Below are 19,762 nucleotides of genomic sequence, written 5' to 3' on the forward strand. Positions count from 1 at the left end.
AGAGCTGATAGTCAGACAGGACCACAGCTCTCCATGGACTAGAGCTGATAGTCAGACAGGACCACAGCTCTCCATGGACTAGAGCTGATAGTCAGACAGGACCACAGCCCTCCATGGACTAGAGCTGATAGTCAGACAGGACTCTGTGTGTCATCTTGAATGACAGTAAAGTAGCCAGAAGTCACCATGTCATCTCTCTGTGGATGAAAAACAAAATACATACAATATGATCTCTGTTCTAGAAATTTACTTTTTATATAGAGGAAATAAATATTACTAATAGTCTACATGTATTTCAATGACAGGTGTTTTACTATAGCACTCCACTAGATGGCCCTATTTATCTATCAGATACAAACTGGCCCTATTTATCTATCAGATACAAACCTGCCCTAATTATCTATCAGATACAAACTGGCTCTATTTATCTATCAGATACAAACTGGCCCTATTTATCTATCAGATACAAACTGTCCCTATTTATCTATCAGATACAAACACATAGGAAGGAAGTCTGTTGTACTGACCCTCTCAGTGTCCTTGCTCAGTGTCCTTGATTCCTTCTGCTGTTTGAGCCATGTTTAACAAAGTAACGTGCTCTGCCGGTTATAGACTTCATATAGTAATTTCTACAGTAATACTGACCGTCAGAGCTCAGTGTCCTTGATGCCCTCTGGTTCCTCCAGGGTGTCCAGCCGTCTCTTACAAGCCTTTAGCAGCTTCTTCCTGGGTCCCAGTGGGACGTGTATGGAGGTCAGGTCCTGGTCTGAGCAGAGCAACAGGGCTTCGAGGTCAATCTTCTCCCTCCTGAAGATGGGCATGAACTCCCCCAGGCTCTGGGAGGCCAGAAAAGTCTCCAGGCGTCCGCTCTCAGGCTCCAGCTCCTCGTCCAGGCCCACGTCAGTCTCCTCCCAGGGCAGCTCCTCGTCCAGGCCCACGTCAGCCTCCCCCCAGGGCAGCTCTTGCAGGTTCCTCTCCTGGAGGCTCAGGGCGCTCACGATGCTGTCTATCTTTATTGCATCATCCAGGCTGGGCTGGCACCGGGGGAGACGGCCACGGAGGCGGACGTTAGGGGCACGGCCCACCGGCTCGGAGCCAGCCACGGAGCCCTCGTCCCGGGCTCCAATGCCGAAGAGGCCATCGGAGACGTAGTTCCGTCGGAACACCATGGTTCCAAGACCGGGCCGGGTGAAAAGGGAGTCACGGCCCGAGTCAGTGCTGATCTCGGAATAGGCGGCCTCATGGAGAACCGGGTCGCTGATGGCACGGGAGATGTGGGAGATGGTGTCGGCACGTTCGTCATCATCGTAGTGGTCGTTGTCATGGTGATCGTGGTTGTTGCCGTGGTGAGGGAACATGTCCCGGATGTTGAGGCGCGAGCGGTCCTTAGAGTTGGCGTAAGTGCCCTGTTGAAGGAACATCAATGAAGAGAAACCATTTTAATGGAAATAACCCAGGTTTCAGCACTAAGCCTGTGGGAAATGTAATGGAAATAACCCAGATTACAGCACTAAGCCTGTGGGTAATGTAATGGAAATAACCCAGGTTTCAGCACTAAGCCTGTGGGAAATGTAATGGAAATAACCCAGATTTCAGCACTAAGCCTGTGGGAAATGTAATGGAAATAACCCAGGTTTCAACACTAAGCCTGTGGGAAATGTAAGGGAAATAACCCAGGTTTCAGCACTAAGCCTGTGGGAAATGTAATGGAAATAACCCAGGTTTCAGCACTAAGCCTGTGGGAAATGTAATGGAAATAACCCAGGTTTCAGCACTAAGCCTGTGGGAAATGTAAGGGAAATAACCCAGATTACAGCACTAAGCCTGTGGGAAATGTAATGGAAATAACCCAGGTTTCAACACTAAGCCTGTGGGAAATGTAATGGGTTTGGAAGAATAGAGTGCGTTTATTTTCTAAAGTTAACTTTCCATTAGTCAGGACCAACTGTTTTGGATGTTGTGTCTTTACATACAGTAGCTACTTGTTGTACCTGCTTGAGGAACATGACGTCCTGGCCAAGCTGAAGGCCAGACAGCGAGCGAACACTCTTCCTCCCATCCTCGTAGATCTTAAAGGTGCCGTCCACCTGTTTCTTCTTCTCTAGCTTCTTGTAAATCTTGGTCCTCCCCTTGGCTGTGGAGTGTACAGTGGCCTGTATAGATTGCAAAGATCGAAACGTGGACTCAGGAGAGGACATTAAACAGGTCATTTACTAAATGTAAAGCAAGACAGAGCTTGACATATGAAACAGGACAATGATCAATAGCTGAAATTTCTTGAGCTTACTTATAAACTTATTCATCAGGGAACGTAAAACAATATCAAATGATTTACTCAAACTGCCATTGACTATCAAAATAATATGAAATGCATTCATGAGAAATTGACAGTGAAGTAGCAGGGAAGAAATGCTTTTGACCTCTGACCTGTGAGTATGGCATGTTGGAAGTGACAGTGTTGAACTGAGGAAGCCTGCGGCTTAGCGTGCTGCTGCTGTTATAACTAGAGAAACTCATGGCGTCTGAGTTATCCGACGCTATGCTCTCCTTCAGGAACTTTCTCTCCAGCCGCTGGTGGTGTTTCTGCTGCATCTTCACACAGTCCTTTATCCTCCTTTCCGCTGCACGGAATGCTCTGTCTTTCAGCTTGCCCACCAGCTTGTACAAGAAGTAGATCTATTTATTCACTATTTAAATATCACAAATGCACCATTGCAGTTCAGGCTATACAATTTAAACTGTGTATCCAAAACATTAGGAACATCTTCCCATGACATAGACTGAGCAGGTGAATCCAGGTTAAAGCTATGATCCCTTATCGATGTCACTTGTTAAATCCACTTCAATCAGTGTAGATGAAGGGGAAGGTGACAGGTTAAAGAAGGAGACAGTTGAGACATGGATTGGGTATGTGTGCCATTCAGAGGTTGAATAGGCAAGGCAAAATATATAAGTGCTTTTGAACGGGGTATGGTAGTAGGCGCCAGGCGCACCGGTTTGAGTTTGCAACTCAATATTAGGAAGTTGTTCCTAATTAGTATTATATTTATTTAACCTTTATTTAACTAGGCAAGTCAGTTAAGAACAAATTCTTATTTACAATGACGGCCTACTAAAAAGCAAAAGGCCTCCCTTTTCCCAGACGGGGTGTCAGAAGGTGGGTGTAGCTGGTGCAGGAAGTCAGGCGCAGGAGAGCAGAATGAGTGAGCAACGTACTTTACTCAAAATAAAGGCACAAGGTAACAATACACTTGACTAACAATAAACGGTAATCAATTACGCACGGGTGAAAACAGCACCCGTCGAAAACCAGCCATAACGTACCGAATGAATAATGAAACAATCACGCACAAAAACATGCGGGAAACAGAGGGTTAAATACATGAACATGTAATTGGGGAATGAAACCAGGTGTGTAGAAAACAAAGACAAAACAAATGGAAAATTAAAGGTGTATCGGCAATGGCCGCCCGAACAAGGAGAGGGACCGACTTCGGCGGAAGTCGTGACACGGGGGCTGGGATTAAAAATAAATTAATTTAAAAAATACAGGACAAAACACACATCACGACAAGAGAGACACCACAACACTACATAAAGAGATACCTAAGACAACCACACAGCATTGTAGCAACACAACATGGCAGCAGCACAAAATATGGTACAAACATTATTGGGCACAGACAACAGCACAAAGGGCAAATAGGTAGAGAAAACAATACATCACGCGAAGCAGCCACAACTGTCAGTAAGAGTGACCATGATTGAGTCTTTGAATGATGAGATTGAGATAAAACTGTCCAGTTTGAGTGTTTGTTGCAGCTCGTTCCAGTCGCTGGCTGCAGCGAACTGAAAAGAGGAGCAACCCATGGATGTGTGTACTTTGAGGACTTTCGACAGAATGTGACAGGCAGAATGGGTGTATAACAAATAAAATTTAAACAATAACTGAAATGTAAATCAAATACAAATATTTTGTTAAAATGGATACAAAGATATTGTTAAAATATATTTTTTGCAAACTACTGGTATAAAATTGGTATTTGTATTTTATTAGGATCCCCATTAGCTGTTGCAAAAGCAGCAACTACCTTACCTGGGGTCCACATTAAATATGAAAAATTACGTAATACAGAACATTAATAGACACGAACAGCTCAAGGACAGAATACATTTAAAAATTATATGTAGGCTATGCGTGCCAATGGTAATTTAGTAGTCTCAGTAAAGTCTCTTCCTACATTTGATCAGGTCAAAATTGATCAGATGACTGTTCCTTGTCATTGCTCCTGATACCTCACCTTGGGGTTGAGGACAGACTGCTTGGCGGCGATGGAGTCCAGGTATCGGACACAGTCCATGTGGCTCTTGGTGGCGGCCATGTCGAGGGGCGTGTGGTAGTCGTTGTCCAGGCACCACACATTGGCACCAAACGATACCAGGAAGGACAGGCAGCTGTGGTGGCCGTTGGCGGCGGCCAGATGGAGCGGCGTGTTGCCCCAGATATCACACTTGTCAGGGTCACCTCTGGGAGGAGGGAAAGGAGGACAAGGAACACAAGGATTAAAAAGACACAGTACATAATAAAACTCAGGCCCTTTACCCCTGCTTCAGCATAGGCCATCAATTTTAGCTGTTGACAGATACTTTCCTAGATCCAGATTAAGGCTACATCTGGTTAAAAAAATCACGCTCGATTTCTATCCAGGAATAGACTTAATCTGGTTCCGGGAAACTGAGCCATGGTGTGTGTACCTACTGTATGTGTGTGACACCCGATAATGACATGACAATGACCTGACTTTGACCCAATAATGACATGATAATGGCCTGATAGTGACCTCATAATGCCCTGATCATGACCTGATAGCAACCTGAAATTGCCATGAAAATGCTAATGACCTGATAATGTCATGATAATGTCCCAATAATAATATCATAATGACCTGATAGCAACCGGATAATGTCATGATATTGACCCAATAATAACCTCACAATGACCTGATAATGACCGGATAGTGACCTGATAATGACCCAACAATGCTAATGACCAGATAATGACATGTAAATGACATGATAATGACCTGCTAATGGCCTGATAATGAGCTGGTAATGACATGTAAATGACCGGTGAATGACCTGCTAATGACCTGGTAATGACATGTAAATGACATGCTAATGACCTGCTAATGGCCTGATAATGACATGTAAATTGCATGATACTGACCGGCTAATGACATGGTAATGACATGTAAATGACATGCTAATGATCTGCTAATGGCCTGCTAATGAGCCGGTAATGACATGTAAATTACATGATAATGACCTGGTAATGACATGTAAATGACATGATAATGACCTGATAATGACCTGATAAGGACCCTGTAAATCAACAGGTTTACAGAACAGAGAAAATGAACCCACCTCTGCTTAGTTATGCCTATATCCTCTTTCACATTACACTAAATTCAGGAAGTAAGATGACCCAATTGGGTGACCTCATGTCATTTTCAGTTCTACGGTACCGCTGACTACCATTTCTACTCTGCTGACTACAGACCATGACTCTGCAACTTAAATAAATACAAAAGTGAAATATATACTCTCAAACAGTGAGGGATCTTTTGATGAAAAGGCGCAACCATTACACAACACAAGGATGTCATGACATGACAGTTATATATCACTTCCTGCTTTGCGTGTCAGAGCCCCTCCCCTTTCCTGTGTTGCCCTCATCCATCCGGCCCAGCGTGGCTGTGGTGTGATTAATAATTGAGGTGGTGCAGGTGAAACATTACAGCGATGTTAACATGTATTATTCAACATATGGACTGAGAATCTTTTCTCTCACAGACACCCAGAGTAGCTGTGACCCCAGAGAGCCACAAGGTCAACACCTGGGCCATGTTCAGTTGCCAAATGTTGTCGAACATTGCAGATAGAAATGCCACGAATAGAGCAGTTGTGATTCATTATTCTACATGTCAGAGAGAGGCATGTTTGTTCTACATAACATATTTCTATCTGAACATTCCAAAATGTTGCGTCCTGATGAACGCTGGCTGTTCTTCATACACTTGACCCTGATTTCTACTTCCTGCATGTCTGTACAAACTGATCAAGGATCAGGTCCCCCCTGTCTATATAATCATATTCATTATGATCTAAAAGGAGTCTAACATTTTCTGACCCCTCCTTGATCAACAATCAAATCAAAGTGTATTTATCACGTGCGCCGAATACAACACCTTACTGTGAAATGCTTACTTACAAGCCCTTAACCAACAACACAATTTTTAAGTAAAAAAATAGGTATTAGGTAAACAATAGATAAGCAAAGAAATAAAAAAGAAAAAACAGTATAATGACAGTGAAAATAACAATAGCGAGGCCATATACAGGTGGTACCGGTACAGAGTCAATGTGCGGGGACACCGGTTAGTCGGGCTAATTGAGGTAATATGTACATGTACGTATAGTTAAAGTGACTATGCACAGATGATAAACAGAGAGGAGCAGCAGCGTAAAAGAGGGGTTGTGGGGGGGGGGACACACAATGTAAATAGTCCATACTAACACATTTGATCATTCATGCATTTACAGGTTCAATGTACATCATCATCATCAATATGCATCGTCATCAATGTGCATCATCATCATCACCATCAATGTGCATCAAAGAGATCTGACTATCAACAGGACAACCAAGAGATCTGACTATCAACAGGACAGCCAAGAGATCTGAGTATCAACAGGACAGCCAAGAGATCTGACTATCAACAGGACAGCCAAGAGATTTGACTATCAACAGGACAGCCAAGAGATCTGATACTTTTAAACTCGGACAAAACAGAGATGCTTGTTCTAGGTCCCAAGAAACAAAGAGATCTTCTGTTGAATCTTACAATTAATCTTGATGGTTGTAACGTCGTCTCAAATAGAATTGTGAAGGACCTCGGCATTACTCTGGACCCTGATCTCTCTTTTGACGAACATATCAAGACTGTTTCAAGGACAGCTTTTTTCCATCTATGTAACATTGCAAAAATCTGAAATTTTCTGTCCAAAAATTATGCAGAAAAATGAATCCATGCTTTTGTCACTTCTAGGTTAGGCTACTGCAATGCTCTACTTTCCGGCTACCCGGTTAAAGCACTAAATAAACTTCAGTTAGCGCTAAATACGGCTGCTAGAATCTCGACTAGAACCAAAAAATGTGATCATATTACTCCAGTGCTAGCCTCCCTACACTGGCTTCCTGTTAAGGCAAGTGCTGATTTCAAGGTTTTACTGCTAACCTACAAAGCATTACATGGGCTTGCTCCTACCTATCGTTCCTATTTGGTCCTGCTATACATACCTACACGTACACTACGGTCACAAGACGCAGGCCTCCTAATTGTCCCTAGAATTTCTAAGCAAACAGCTGGAGGCAGGGCTTTCTCTTATAGAGCTCAATTTTTATGGAATGGTCTGCCTACCCATGTGAGAGATGCAGACTCGGTCTTAACCTTTAAGTCTTTATTGAAGACTCATCTCTTCAGTAGGTCCTATGATTGAGTGTAGTCTGGCCCAGGAGTGTGAAGGTGAACGGAAAGGCACTGGAGCAACGAACCACCCTTGCTGTCTCTGCCTGGCCGGTTCCCCTCTCTCCACTGGGATTCTCTGCCTCTAACCCTATTACAGGGGCTGAGTCACTGGCTTACTGGTGCTCTTCCATGCCGTCCCTAGGAGGGGTGCGTCACTTGAGTGGGTTGAGTCACTGATGTAGTCTTCCTGTCTGGGTTGGCACCCCTCCTTGGGTTGTGCCGTGGAGGAGATCTTTGTGGGCTATACTCGGCCTAGTCTCAGGATGGTAAGTTGGTGGTTGAAGCTTTCCCTCTAGTGGTGTGGGGGCTGTGCTTTGGCAAAGTGGGTGGGGTTATATCCTGCCTGTTTGGCTCTGTCCAGGGGTATCATCGGATGGGGCCACAGTGTCTCCTGACCCCTCCTGTCTCAGCCTCCAGTATTTATGCTGCAGTAGTTTATGTGTCGGGGGCTAGGGTCAGTCTGTTATATCTGGAATATTTCTCCTGTCTTATCCGTTGTCCTGTGTGAATTTAAGTATTCTCTCTCTAATTCTCTCTTTCTCTCTCTCGGAGGACCTGAGCCCTAGGACCATGCCTCAGGACTACCTGGCATGATGACTCCTTTCTGTCCCCAGTCCACCTGGCCGTGCTGCTGCTCCAGTTTCAACTGTTCTGCCTGTGGCTATGGAACCCTGACCTGTTCACCGGACGTGCTACCTGTCCCAGACCTGCTGTTTTCAACTCTCTAGAGACAGCAGGAGCAGTAGAGATACTCTCAATGATCGGCTATGAAAAGCCAACTGACATTTACTCCTGAGGTGCTGACCTGTTGCACCCTCGACAACTCTGTGATTATTATTATTTGACCATGCTGGTCATTTATGAACATTTGAACATCTTGGCCATGTTCTGTTATAATCTCCACTCGGCACAGCCAGAAGAGGACTGGCCACCCCTCATAGCCTGGTTCCTCTCATGGTTTCTTCCTAGGTTTTGGCCTTTCTAGAGAGTTTTTCCTAGCCACCGTGCTTCTACACCTGCTTTGCTTGCTGTTTGGGGTTTAGGGCTGGGTTCCTGTACAGCACTTTGAGATATCAGCTGATGTAAGAAGGGCTATATAAATACCTTTGATTTGATTTGATTTGACTGTCAACAGGACAGCCAAGAGATCTGACTGTCAACAGGACAGCCACGAGATCTATCAACAGGACAGCCAAGAGATCTGACTATCAACAGGACAGCCACGACATCTATCAACAGGACAGCCAAGAGATCTGACTATCAACGGGACAGCCAAGAGATCTGACTATCAACAGGACAGCCAAGAAATCTGACTATCAACGGGACAGCCAAGAGATCTGACTATCAACGGGACAGCCAAGAGATCTGACTATTACATTTTTACATTTTACATTTTAGTCATTTAGCAGACGCTCTTATCCAGAGCGACTTACAGTAGTGAATGCATACATTTCATACATTTTTTTCTCCGTACTGGTCCCCCAGCCACAAGATCTGACTATCAACGGGACAGCCAAGAGATCTGACTATCAACAGGACAGCCAAGAGATCTGAATATCAACAGGACAGCCACGACATATATCAACAGGACAGCCAAGAGATCTGACTATCAACGGGACAGCCAAGAGATCTGACTATCAACAGGACAGCCACAAGATCTGACTATCAACGGGACAGCCAAGAGATCTGACTATCAACAGGACAGCCAAGAGATCTGACTATCAACAGGACAGCCAAGAGATCTGACTATCAACGGGACAGCCAAGAGATCTGACTATCAACAGGAGAGCCAAGAGATCTGACTATCAACGGGACAGCCAAGAGATCTGACTATCAACAGGACAGCCAAGAGATCTGAGTATCAACAGGACAGCCAAGAGATCTGACTATCAACGGGACAGCCAAGAGATCTGACTCAACAGTAAGCCAACCCTACTGCCCTACAATGTAGGGTTAAAGTTAAAGACCAAAACAACTGGAGTTGATACATAATTAAAACAGAGCCTCAGCACTTTCTTGTTTTCATGTATCATTTATTTGAAAATAGGCTACAGCTTCTGATTTTTAAATATGTTTGCTCAATCTCTGACAGAAAATAATAATAGGACACTTGTATGAAATATGTTCCCCAGTCAGAGCATCTCCATTCAGTGCCATTTAGTCCAAGATTATGTCTAATATTCTGGTTCTGGGAAACCACCCTGACCTATATGTTCAGCCACATTCTTTTCCCAGTACCTTTTAGATACGACATAGAAAGAGGCCTGTATAACGCAGAGAAGACGTAGGAGCAGATCAGCATTGCTAAGTTCCAGTAGTATGTAAGCTCCTTTAATCTTCTACCAGGCCTTCTGATATTCTTCCCTGTAGCTCAGTTGGTAGAGCATGGTGTTTGCAACACCAGGGTTGTGGGTTCGATTCCCACGGGGGGCCAGCACAGAAAAAAAAATGTATGATATGTATGAAATTGTATGAAATGTATGCATTCACTACTGTAAGTCGCTCTGGATAAGAGCGTCTGCTAAATGACTAAAATGTAAATGTAAATATCCACCACAGCTCTGGGCCTGTCCATCCTTAGCTCAGCCACCACCAGCCTGGGCCTGTCCATCCTTAGCTCACCCACCACCAGCCTGGGCCTGTCCATCCTTAGCTCAGCCACCACCAGCCTGGGCCTGTCCATCCTTAGCTCAGCCACCACCAGCCTGGGCCTGTCCATCCTTAGCTCAGCCACCACCAGCCTGGGCCTGTCCATCCTTAGCTCAGCCACCACCAGCCTGGGCCTGTCCATCTTTATCTTAGCCACCACCAGCTTGGGCCTTTGCTGCAGCATCAATGCCCCTGTGAGTGTTGTTAGAGGATTTGTCTGTCCTATTAGTCCTATCCCTCACCCTGACCTTTCCTCTACAGCCAAAATCTACGCTGTTAATATCTATTTTACACATCTGACACTGCCACTTCTTTCAGGCATCAATATCTACTGCTCTCTCCACACTTAATTACCATCATGCCTTATAAACCTGTCACTAAGGTCTTGACATATCCCTGGAGTATTGACCCTACCCTTCTCCTCTCTTCTCCCCCCTACCCTCCTCTGATCTCCCCCTACCCTCCTCTTGTCCTCTATCTCTCTCTACCCTCCTCTTCTGCCCTCTCTCGCTCTCTGCACCCTCCCTCTCTACCCTCCTCTCCCTCCTCTCTTCTACTCCGGTTCTCCTGGGTGCTGTCTCCACCATAGTGGGTTGTCAAAAGGCTCTCTAAATAGGGTGTTATAGCCCTTCCATCCACACCTGCTTCTAGATGCTCTTAAAACTTCAACAAAAGAGAGATCTTTTTACCTATACTGTATGTACACATGCACAAAGGAGCTTCGGTAGCTGAAAGAGTAGCTGACTTATCAGACGATAATATAGCCTTACTCCTAAATCCCGCGTTTCTCTTGTTTCCCATTGGAAATCAGAAAGCACCATTGCTAGACTGCTGAGGGTGTATTGTGACCGTATAGGACCTTCTGACTAGGTGATGTATTATAAAAACATTTTTTGAAGTTTATTTAACTAGGCAAGTCAGTTAAAAATAAATTCTTATTTACAATGACGGCCTACCCCGGCCAAACCCTAATGACACTGGGTCAATTGTGCGCTGCCCTATGGGACTTCCAATCAAGGCTGGTTGTGATACAGCCTTGAATTGAACCAGGGTCTGTAGTGACGCCTCTAGCACTGAGAGGCAAGATGGCGCCGGAGAACAAGGCTGACGTTTTACGTATTCCAAACCAATTGTGTTTTTTTGTTTGTTTCTTTGCGTTGTTTGTAACTTATTTTTTTTACTTATTTTGTACATAATGTTGCTGCTACCGTCTCTTATGACCAAAAAAAAAACTTCTGGGCATCAGAACTGTGATTACTCACCACGGACTGGCAGAATCCTTTTTTTCCTTTAACGAGTCCGACGAGCCTGACGACGTGAATGACATACTGCTCTCCCGGGAACAGGCCCAGATGACCGTAATTTGCGTGAAGAGAAGGTGGAGAAAAAGGGGCCGGAGGACAGGCTGCTTTCTGAGAATTCGTAGGCAATCGAATAAACCCCCATTTCCTTCCATTCTGCTAGCAAACGTGCAATCTTTGGAAAATAAAAACGATGACCTACGCGGAAGATTGTTAGTTTAATGGGACATTCAAAATTGTAATATCTTAAGCTTCACGGAGTTGTGGCTGAACAATGACATTATCAACATACTGGCTGGTTATACGCTGTATAAGCAGGACAGAACAGAGGCCTCTGGTAAGTCAAGGGGCAGCGGACTATGTATTTTTGTAAATAACAGCTGGTGCACGATATCTAAGGAAGTCTCGAGGTTTTGCTCGCCTGAGGTAGAGTATCTCATGATAAGGTAAAGACCACACTATCTACCTAGAGAGTTTTCATCTGTATTTTTCGTAGCTGTCTACATACCACCACAGACTGATGCTGGCTATAAGACCGCACTGAATGAGCTGTATTACGCCATAAGCAAACAGGAAAACGTTCACCCAGAGGCTGCGCTCCTAGTAGCCGGGGACATTAACGCAGGGAAACTTAAATCTGTCTTACCAAATTTCTATCAGCATGTTAAATGTGCAACCAGAGGGAAAAAAACTCTGGAGCACCTTTACTCCACACACAGAGACGCATACAAAACTCTACCCTCGCTCTCCATTTGGCAAATGTAACCATAATTCTATCCTTCGGATTCCTGCTTACAAGCAAAAATGAAAGCAGGAAGCACTAGTGACTCGATCAATGAAAAAGTGGTCAGATGAAGCAGATGCTAAGCTACAGGACTGTTTTGCTAGCACAGACTGGAATATGTTCCGGGATTCCTCCGATGGCATTGAAAAGTACACCACATCAGTCCTTGGCTTCATCAATAAGTGCATCGATGACGTCGTCCCCACAGTGACCGTATGTACATACCCCAACCAGAAGCCATGGATTACAGGCAACATCTGCACTGAGGAAAAGGCTAGAGCTGCCGCTTTCAAGGAGCAGGACTCTAACCCGGAAGCTTATAATACATTTTCTATGCCCTCCGATGAACCATCAAACAGGTAAAGCAACAATACAGGACTAAGATCGAATCATACTACACCGGCTCTGACACTCATCGGATGTGGCAGGGCTTGCAAACCATTACAGAATACGAAGAGAAGCACAGCCTAAAGCTGCCCAGTGACACGAGCCTACCAGACGAGCTAAACTACTTCTATGCTCGCTTGGAGGTAAATAACACTGAAATGCATGAGAGCACCAGCTGTTCTGGAAGACTGTGGGATCACGCTCTCCGCAGCCGATGTGAGTAAGACCTTTAGACAGGTCAACATTCACAAGGCAGCAGGGCCAGACAGATTACCAGGACGTGTACTGCGAGCATGCGCTGACCAACTGGCAAGTGTCTTCACTGACATTTTCAACCTCTCCCTGTCCGAGTCTGTAATACCAACATGTTTTAAGCAGACAACCATAGTGTCTGTGCCTAAGAACACTAAGGTAACCTGCCTAAATGACTACCGACCCGTAGTACTCACGTCTGTAGCCATGAAGTGCATTGAGGCTGGTCATGGCTCACATCAACACAATTATCCCAGAAACCCTAGACCCAATCCAATTTGCATACCACCCTAACAGATCCACAGATGATGAAATCTCTATTGCACTCCACACTACCCTTTCCCACCTGGACAAAAGGAACACCTATGTGAGAATGCTATTCATTGACTACAGCTCAGCGTTCAACACCATAGTGCCCTCAAAGCTCATCAATAAACTAAGGACCCTGGGACTAAACACCTCCCTCTGCAACTGGATCCTGGACTTCCTGACGGGCCGCCCCCAGGTGGTAAAGGTAGGTAACAACACAACCGCCACGCTGATCCTCAACACAGGGGCCCCTCAGGGGTGCATGCTCAATCCTCTCCTGTACTCCCCGTTCACCAATGACACAACAGTGGTAGGCCTAATCACCGACAACGACGAGACAGCCTATAGGGATGGGGGCAGAGCCCTGGCCGTGTGGTGCCAGGACAACAACCTCTCCCTCAACGTGATCAAGACAAAGGAGATGATTCTGTACTAAAGGAAAAAGAGGACCGAGCACGCCGCCATTCTCATCGACGGGGCTGCAGTGGAGCAGGTTGAGAGCATCAAGTTCCTAAGTGTCCACAACACCAACAAACTAACATGCTCCAAGCACACCAAGACAGTCGTGAAGAGGGCATAACAAAACCTATTCCCCCTCAGGAGACTGAAAAGATTAGGCATGAGTTCTCAGATCCTCAAAAGGTTCTCCAGTTGCACCATCGAGAGCATCTGCAACTGCTCAGCCTCCGACCGCAAGGCACTACGGAGGGTAGTGCGTACGGCCCAGTACATAACTGGGGCCAAGCTTCCTGCCATCCAGGACCTCTACACCAGGCGGTCTCAGAGGAAGGCCCTAAAAATTGTCAAAGACTCCAGCCACCCTAGTCATAGACTGTTCTCTCTGCTGCCGCATGGCAAGCGGTACTGGAGCACCAAGTCTAGGTCCAAGAGGCTTCTAATCAGCTCTATCCCCAAGCCATAAGACTCCTGAACATCTAATAATCAAATGGCTACCCAGACTATCTGCATTGCCGCGCAACCCCCCCCCCCCCCCTTCACACCGCTGCTACTCTCTGTTGTTATCATCTATGCATAATCACTTTAATAACTCTACAGTGGCTTGCTAAAGTGATCACCCCTTGGCATTTTTCCTATTTTGTTGCCTTACAATCTGGCATTAAAATTGATTTTGGGGGGGTTTGTATCATTTGATTTACACAACATGCCTACCACTTTGAAGATGCAAAATATTTTTTCTTGTGAAACAAACAAGAAATAAGACAAAAAACTTGAGCGTGCATAACTATTCACCCCCCAAAATCAATACTTTGTAGAGCCACCTTTTGCAGCAATTACAGTTGAAAGTCTCTTGGGGTATGTATCTATAAGCTTGGTACATCTAACCCCTGGGAATTTTGCCCATTCTTCAAGGCAAAACTGCTCCAGCTCCTTCAAGTTGGATGGGTTCCGCTGGTGTACAGCAATCTTTAAGTCATACCACAGATTCTCAATTGGATTGAGGTCTGTGCTTTGACTAAGCCATTCCAAGACATTTATATGTTTCCCCTTAAACCGCTTGAGTGTTGCTTTAGCAATATGCTTAGGGTCATTGGCCTGCTGGAAGGTGAACCTCCGTCCCAGTCTCAAATCTCTGAAGACTGAAACAGGTTTCCCTCAAGAATTTCCCTGTATTTAGCGCCATCCATCATTCCTTAAATTCTGACCAGTTTCCCAGTCCCTGCTAATGAAAAACATCCCCACAGCATGATGCTGCCACCACCATGGGTAGGTGTTCTCTGGGTGATGAGATGTGTTCAGTTTCCACCAGACATAGCGTTTTCCTTGATGGCCAAAAAGCTCAATTTTAGTCTTACCTGAACAGAGTACCTTCTTCCATATGTCTGAGGAATCTTGAACATGCCTTTTGGCAAACACCAAACGTATTTTTGTCTTTAAACAAAGGCTTTTTTCTGGACACTCTTCCGTAAAGCCCAGCTCTGTGGAGTGTACAACTTAGACTGGTCCCATGAACAGAGACTCCAATCTCCGATGTGGAGCTTTGCAGCTCCTGCAGGGTTATCTTTGGTCTCTTTGTTGCCTCTCTGATTAATGCCCTCCTTGCCTGGTCCGTGAGTTTTGGTGGGCGGCTCTCTCTTGGCAGGTTTGTTGTGGTGCCATATTCTTTAAATTTTTTAATAATGGATTTAATGGTGCTCCGTGGGATGTTCAAAGTTCTGGATATTTTTTGTAACCCAACCCTGATCTGTACTTCTCCACAACTTTGTCCCTGACCTGTTTGGAGAGCTCCTTGGTCTTCATGGTGCCGCTTGCTTGGTGGCGCCCCTTGCTTAGTGGTGTGGCAGACTCTGGGGCCTTTCAGAACAGGTGGATATATACTGAGATCATGTGACACTTAGATTGCACACAGGTGGACTTTATTTAACTAATTATGTGACTTCTGAAGGTAATTGGTTGCACCAGATCTTATTTAGGGGCTTCATAACAAAGGGGGTGAATACATATGCATGCACCACTTTTCCATTTTACATATATATATATATATTTTTAAATAAGTCATTTTTTTCATTTCACTTCACCAATTTGGACTATTTTGTGTATGTTCATTACATGAAATCCAAATTAAAATCCATTTAAATTACAGGTTGTAATGCAACAAAATAGGAAAAACGCCAAGGGGGATGAAAACTTTTGCAAGGCACTGTACCTACATGTACATATTACCTCAACTAACTGGTGCCCCCAAACATTGACTCTGAAACGGTACCCCCCTGTGTATAGTCTCGCTATTGTTATTTTACTGCTGCTCTTAAATTACTTGTTACTTTTATTTCTTATTCTTACTGGTATTATTTTTAAACTGCATTGTTGGTTAGGGACTCGTAAGTAAGCATTTCACTGTAAGGTGAAATGCTGTTATATTCAGCGCATGTGACTAATACCATTTGATTTGATTTGATTTGCAGTGCCTTAGACCGCTGCGCCACTCGGTGGCCCAGTGGTTTGTGTGGGGAACAAAGATTATAGCGGTCATCTGGCTGTAGCTGCCTACTACTGTAGCTCACAAGGACAGGAGTCCGTGCTAACCTGCAGACAATGTGGTAGAGGAGTGGGCCCTTTCAAAAGTCGGTCTGAATGAAAACAAGCATCTCATGTAATTGAGCTGGATTTATTATCTAGGAAGGGAGGCCCTGTGAGACAGGATGAGATGCATCCATTCAACTCAGAATCAGAGCTACCATCAATGAATGACTGGAGGTCCACATATGAAGGATTAATTTAGTAATGATTGATGAACCAACCTAGTCTTCATGCTCTGCTACAGTCCTATACTAATACTACTACTGCCATTAAGACAGTCCCCCACACCTCTCTGATTCAGAGGGATTGGGTTAAATGCGGAAGACATTTCAGTTGAAGGCATTCACTTGTACAACTGACTAGGTATCCCCCTTTCCCTTTCCACCGCTGCTTCCATAGAGGTGTGTGTGTGTGTGTGTGTGTGTGTGTGTGTGTGCGTGTACATGCTTGCATGCGTGTATAAGTATTCACGCAGCACGGTTGTGCATTGGTGTCTGAGAGAGTATTGGTTTAGCAGGTCATCCTCCTGTCAGTGACATTTGCCTTTAATTAGGCTGTTAAAGTGGAGACACAGAGGTGTCCATCACATTAACAGCCCTATTGGACGGGGTGAGGAGGGTCGAACTGGCAGACATAAATCCTGAGCTGGCACTAAAGTGGCCGTTTGAATGTAAATGTTGTTCCTAGACAGTAATCTGAACCAGTTGACTGAAGGTTTTAGTGATCTTCTGCAGTTCAATGCCAGGATAGCGGGTTCGATTCCTGGACCATCCATACGTAAATATACAGTGCATTCGAGAAAGTATTCAGACGCCTTGACTTTTTCCACATTTTGTTACGTTACAGCCTTACTATAAAATAGATTAAATAAAACATGTTCCTCATCTCATGTTCCTCAGCCTTCCCTGTAGCTCAGTTGGTAGAGCATGGTGTTTGCAACGCCAGGGTTGTGGGTTCGATTCCCACGGGGGGCCAGCACAGGAAAAAAAAAAAAAAATGTATGGTATGTATTCACTACTGTAAGTCGCTCTGGATAAGAGCGTCTGCTAAATGACTAAAATGTCTAAAATGTATCTACACACTATACCCCATAATGACAAACTGAAAACAGGTTTTTAGAAGTTTTTGAAAATGTATTAAAAATATAAAAAAGAGAACTACCTTATTTACATTGGAATTCAGACCCTTTGCTATGAGACTCGAAATTGAGCTTAGGTGCATTCTGTTTCGCTTGATCATCCTTGAGATGTTTCTACAATTGATTGGAGTCCATCTGTGATAAATTCAATTGATTGGACATGATTTGGAAAGGCACACACCTGACTATATAAGGTCCCACAGATGACAGTGCATGTCAGAGCAAAAACCAAGCCATGAGGTCGAAGGAATTGTCCGCAGAGCTCCAAGACAGGATTGTGTCGAGGGACAGATCTGGGGAAGGGTACCAAAACATGTCTGAAGCATTGAAGGTTCCCAAGAACACAGTGGCCTCCATCATTCTTAAATGGAAGAAGTTTGGAACAACCAAAGGTGACCAGGAACCCGATGGTCACTCTGACAGAGCTCAAGTCTTCCTCTGTGGAGATGGGAGAACCTTCCAGAAGGCCTTTATGGTAGAGTGGCCAGGCGGAAGACACTCCTCAGTAAAAGGTACATGACTGCCTGCTTGGAGTTTGCCAAAAGGACTCTCAGACCATGAGAAACCAGATTCTCTGGTCTGATAAAATCAAGATTGAACTCTTTGGCCTGAATGCCAAGCATCACATCTGGAGGAAACCTGCCACCATCCCTAAGTGAAGCATGGTGATGGCAACATCATGCTGTGGGGATGTTTTCAGCGGCAGGGACTGGGAGACTAGTCAGGATCGAGGGAAAGATTAACAGAGCAAAGTAGAGAGAGATCCTTGATGAAAACCTGCTCCAGAGCGCTCAGGACATCAGACTTGGGCGAAGGTTCACCTTCCAACAGGACAACAACCCTAAGCACACAGCCAAGACAACACAGGAGTGGCTTCTGGACATGACTCTGAATGTCCTTGAGTGGTCCAGCCAGAGTCCGGACTTAAGCCCAATCTCTGGAGAGAACCTGATTTAGCTTGAAAGGATCTGCAGAGAAGAATGGGAGAAACTCCCCAAATACAGGTGTGCCAAGCTTGTAGTCATACCCAAGAAGACTCAAGGCTGTAATCGCTGCCAAAGGTGCTTCAACAAAGTCCTGAGTAAAGGGTCTGAATACTTATGTAAATGTGATATTTGTTTTTTATTTGTAATACATTTGCAAACATTTCTAAAAACCTGCTTTTGCTTTGTCATTATGGGGTATTGGGTGTAGATTGATGAGGGGAAAAAACTATTTAATCCATTTTAGGATAAGGCTGTAACGTAACTAAATGTGGAAAAGGTCAAGGGGTCTGACTACTTTCTGAATGCACTGTATATAAACATATACATAATTGCATGTCTCTGGTCTAGGCTATATTGCTCTGACTCTGCCCTTTCAGATGGAAGGAAGTGAGAAGATACTGTGCATAAATTGCAAACTTGCCTCTGCGCACGCTGCACTGACATGCGACAATGTACCTCCACACCTGTTTGTTGATACTTCAACTGGTAGGCCAATTTGCAATCGGTACACCTGAGCTACATTTAAATTAGTTGCCTTGTTACTTCCTCGCAAGAGAAGCTATAGACTTTATCGGCTGCTTAGGAAACGTAACGAAACTTACCCTCTTCCCACAACGAGCCGGAGCGCGTCAAGGTTGCCGTGGTACGCAGCCCATAACGTCGGTGTCATTCCGTCTTCATCGGGCGCGTTGAGCTGCTTCCGAGTGGCCTCTCTGAGTAGGTCCAGGTAGCCATCCCGAGCGGCCCGGTGGTACTTGTCGTTCATAGTGCCTCCGGCTCTGATAGCCTGGCTCAGTTTGTAGAAGACGCTCAGTGTTCGTTGGGTCACAGGCTGATGCATCCCTCAGGAAGGAGGCAGGGACTACAGAGAGAAGCCAGAGCGGTTGCCAGGGGGACACACCAGATGGTTGTCAAACAGGGAGGGGTTCAGAGAAGTTGACAGCCTTAATCCTGTACAGATCATGGAGATCTCACTGTGGTCATTTGTTTTAGTTTTAACCTTAGTTAGCTAATGAATTGTGAATGCATTTTTATCCATTAATTAACAGTATTCAGTGCTGAATAGTAGCCTAACAATTTCAATTAGGCCCGGCTAATTTTACTGAATCAATTAGTAATGTCATTATTCATTATTGCATTTTAATAACATATGCCACTGTACAGTAGATTACTAGCTCAGAACACGGAAACGATTCAACAGTAGCCTGACGAGTATGCTTTTAGGAATATTTGAGTTCTTATCTTCTGCTACATCCAGCTAATATAAACACATATTCTGAAGTCAGTGAATGGTGCCGGCTGTGTTCAAACAAGCAGTAACAGGCACT

At 44.8% G+C, this 19,762-nt stretch overlaps 1 protein-coding gene across 1 annotated transcript; it reads right to left on the bottom strand.

Moving 5' to 3' along the window:
• Nucleotides 1–161: 161 nt before the first annotated feature.
• Nucleotides 162–19,379, bottom strand: LOC115201701 (Usher syndrome type-1G protein homolog). The gene is made up of 6 exons (XM_029765530.1): nucleotides 19,037–19,379; nucleotides 4,302–4,527; nucleotides 2,428–2,658; nucleotides 1,992–2,153; nucleotides 646–1,406; nucleotides 162–197 (listed from the first exon to the last, which is right to left on the bottom strand). The coding sequence occupies exons 1-5, from the start codon at nucleotides 19,273–19,275 to the stop codon at nucleotides 648–650; spliced, it is 1,617 nt and encodes a 538-aa protein (XP_029621390.1). The 5' UTR covers nucleotides 19,276–19,379; the 3' UTR covers nucleotides 162–197; nucleotides 646–647.
• Between the last annotated feature and the right edge of the window lie 383 nt (nucleotides 19,380–19,762).

The sequence above is a fragment of the Salmo trutta genome, chromosome 10, assembly GCF_901001165.1.
Source record: "Salmo trutta chromosome 10, fSalTru1.1, whole genome shotgun sequence".
NCBI classification, from domain to species: Eukaryota; Metazoa; Chordata; class Actinopteri; order Salmoniformes; family Salmonidae; genus Salmo; species Salmo trutta.

What these genes read in the sequence shown, in the direction of transcription:
- LOC115201701 (XM_029765530.1), bottom strand. Translation starts at nt 19,275, where the DNA reads ATGCATCAGCCTGTGACCCAACGAACACTGAGCGTCTTCTACAAACTG. An exon ending in CGGCTCGTTGTGGGAAGAGG is followed by an intron (nt 4,528 to 19,036) that starts GTAAGTTTCGTT and finishes CCCTCCTCCCAG; the next exon opens with AGGTGACCCTGACAAGTGTG. An exon ending in AGTCTGTCCTCAACCCCAAG is followed by an intron (nt 2,659 to 4,301) that starts GTGAGGTATCAG and finishes TTCTTGTACAAG; the next exon opens with CTGGTGGGCAAGCTGAAAGA.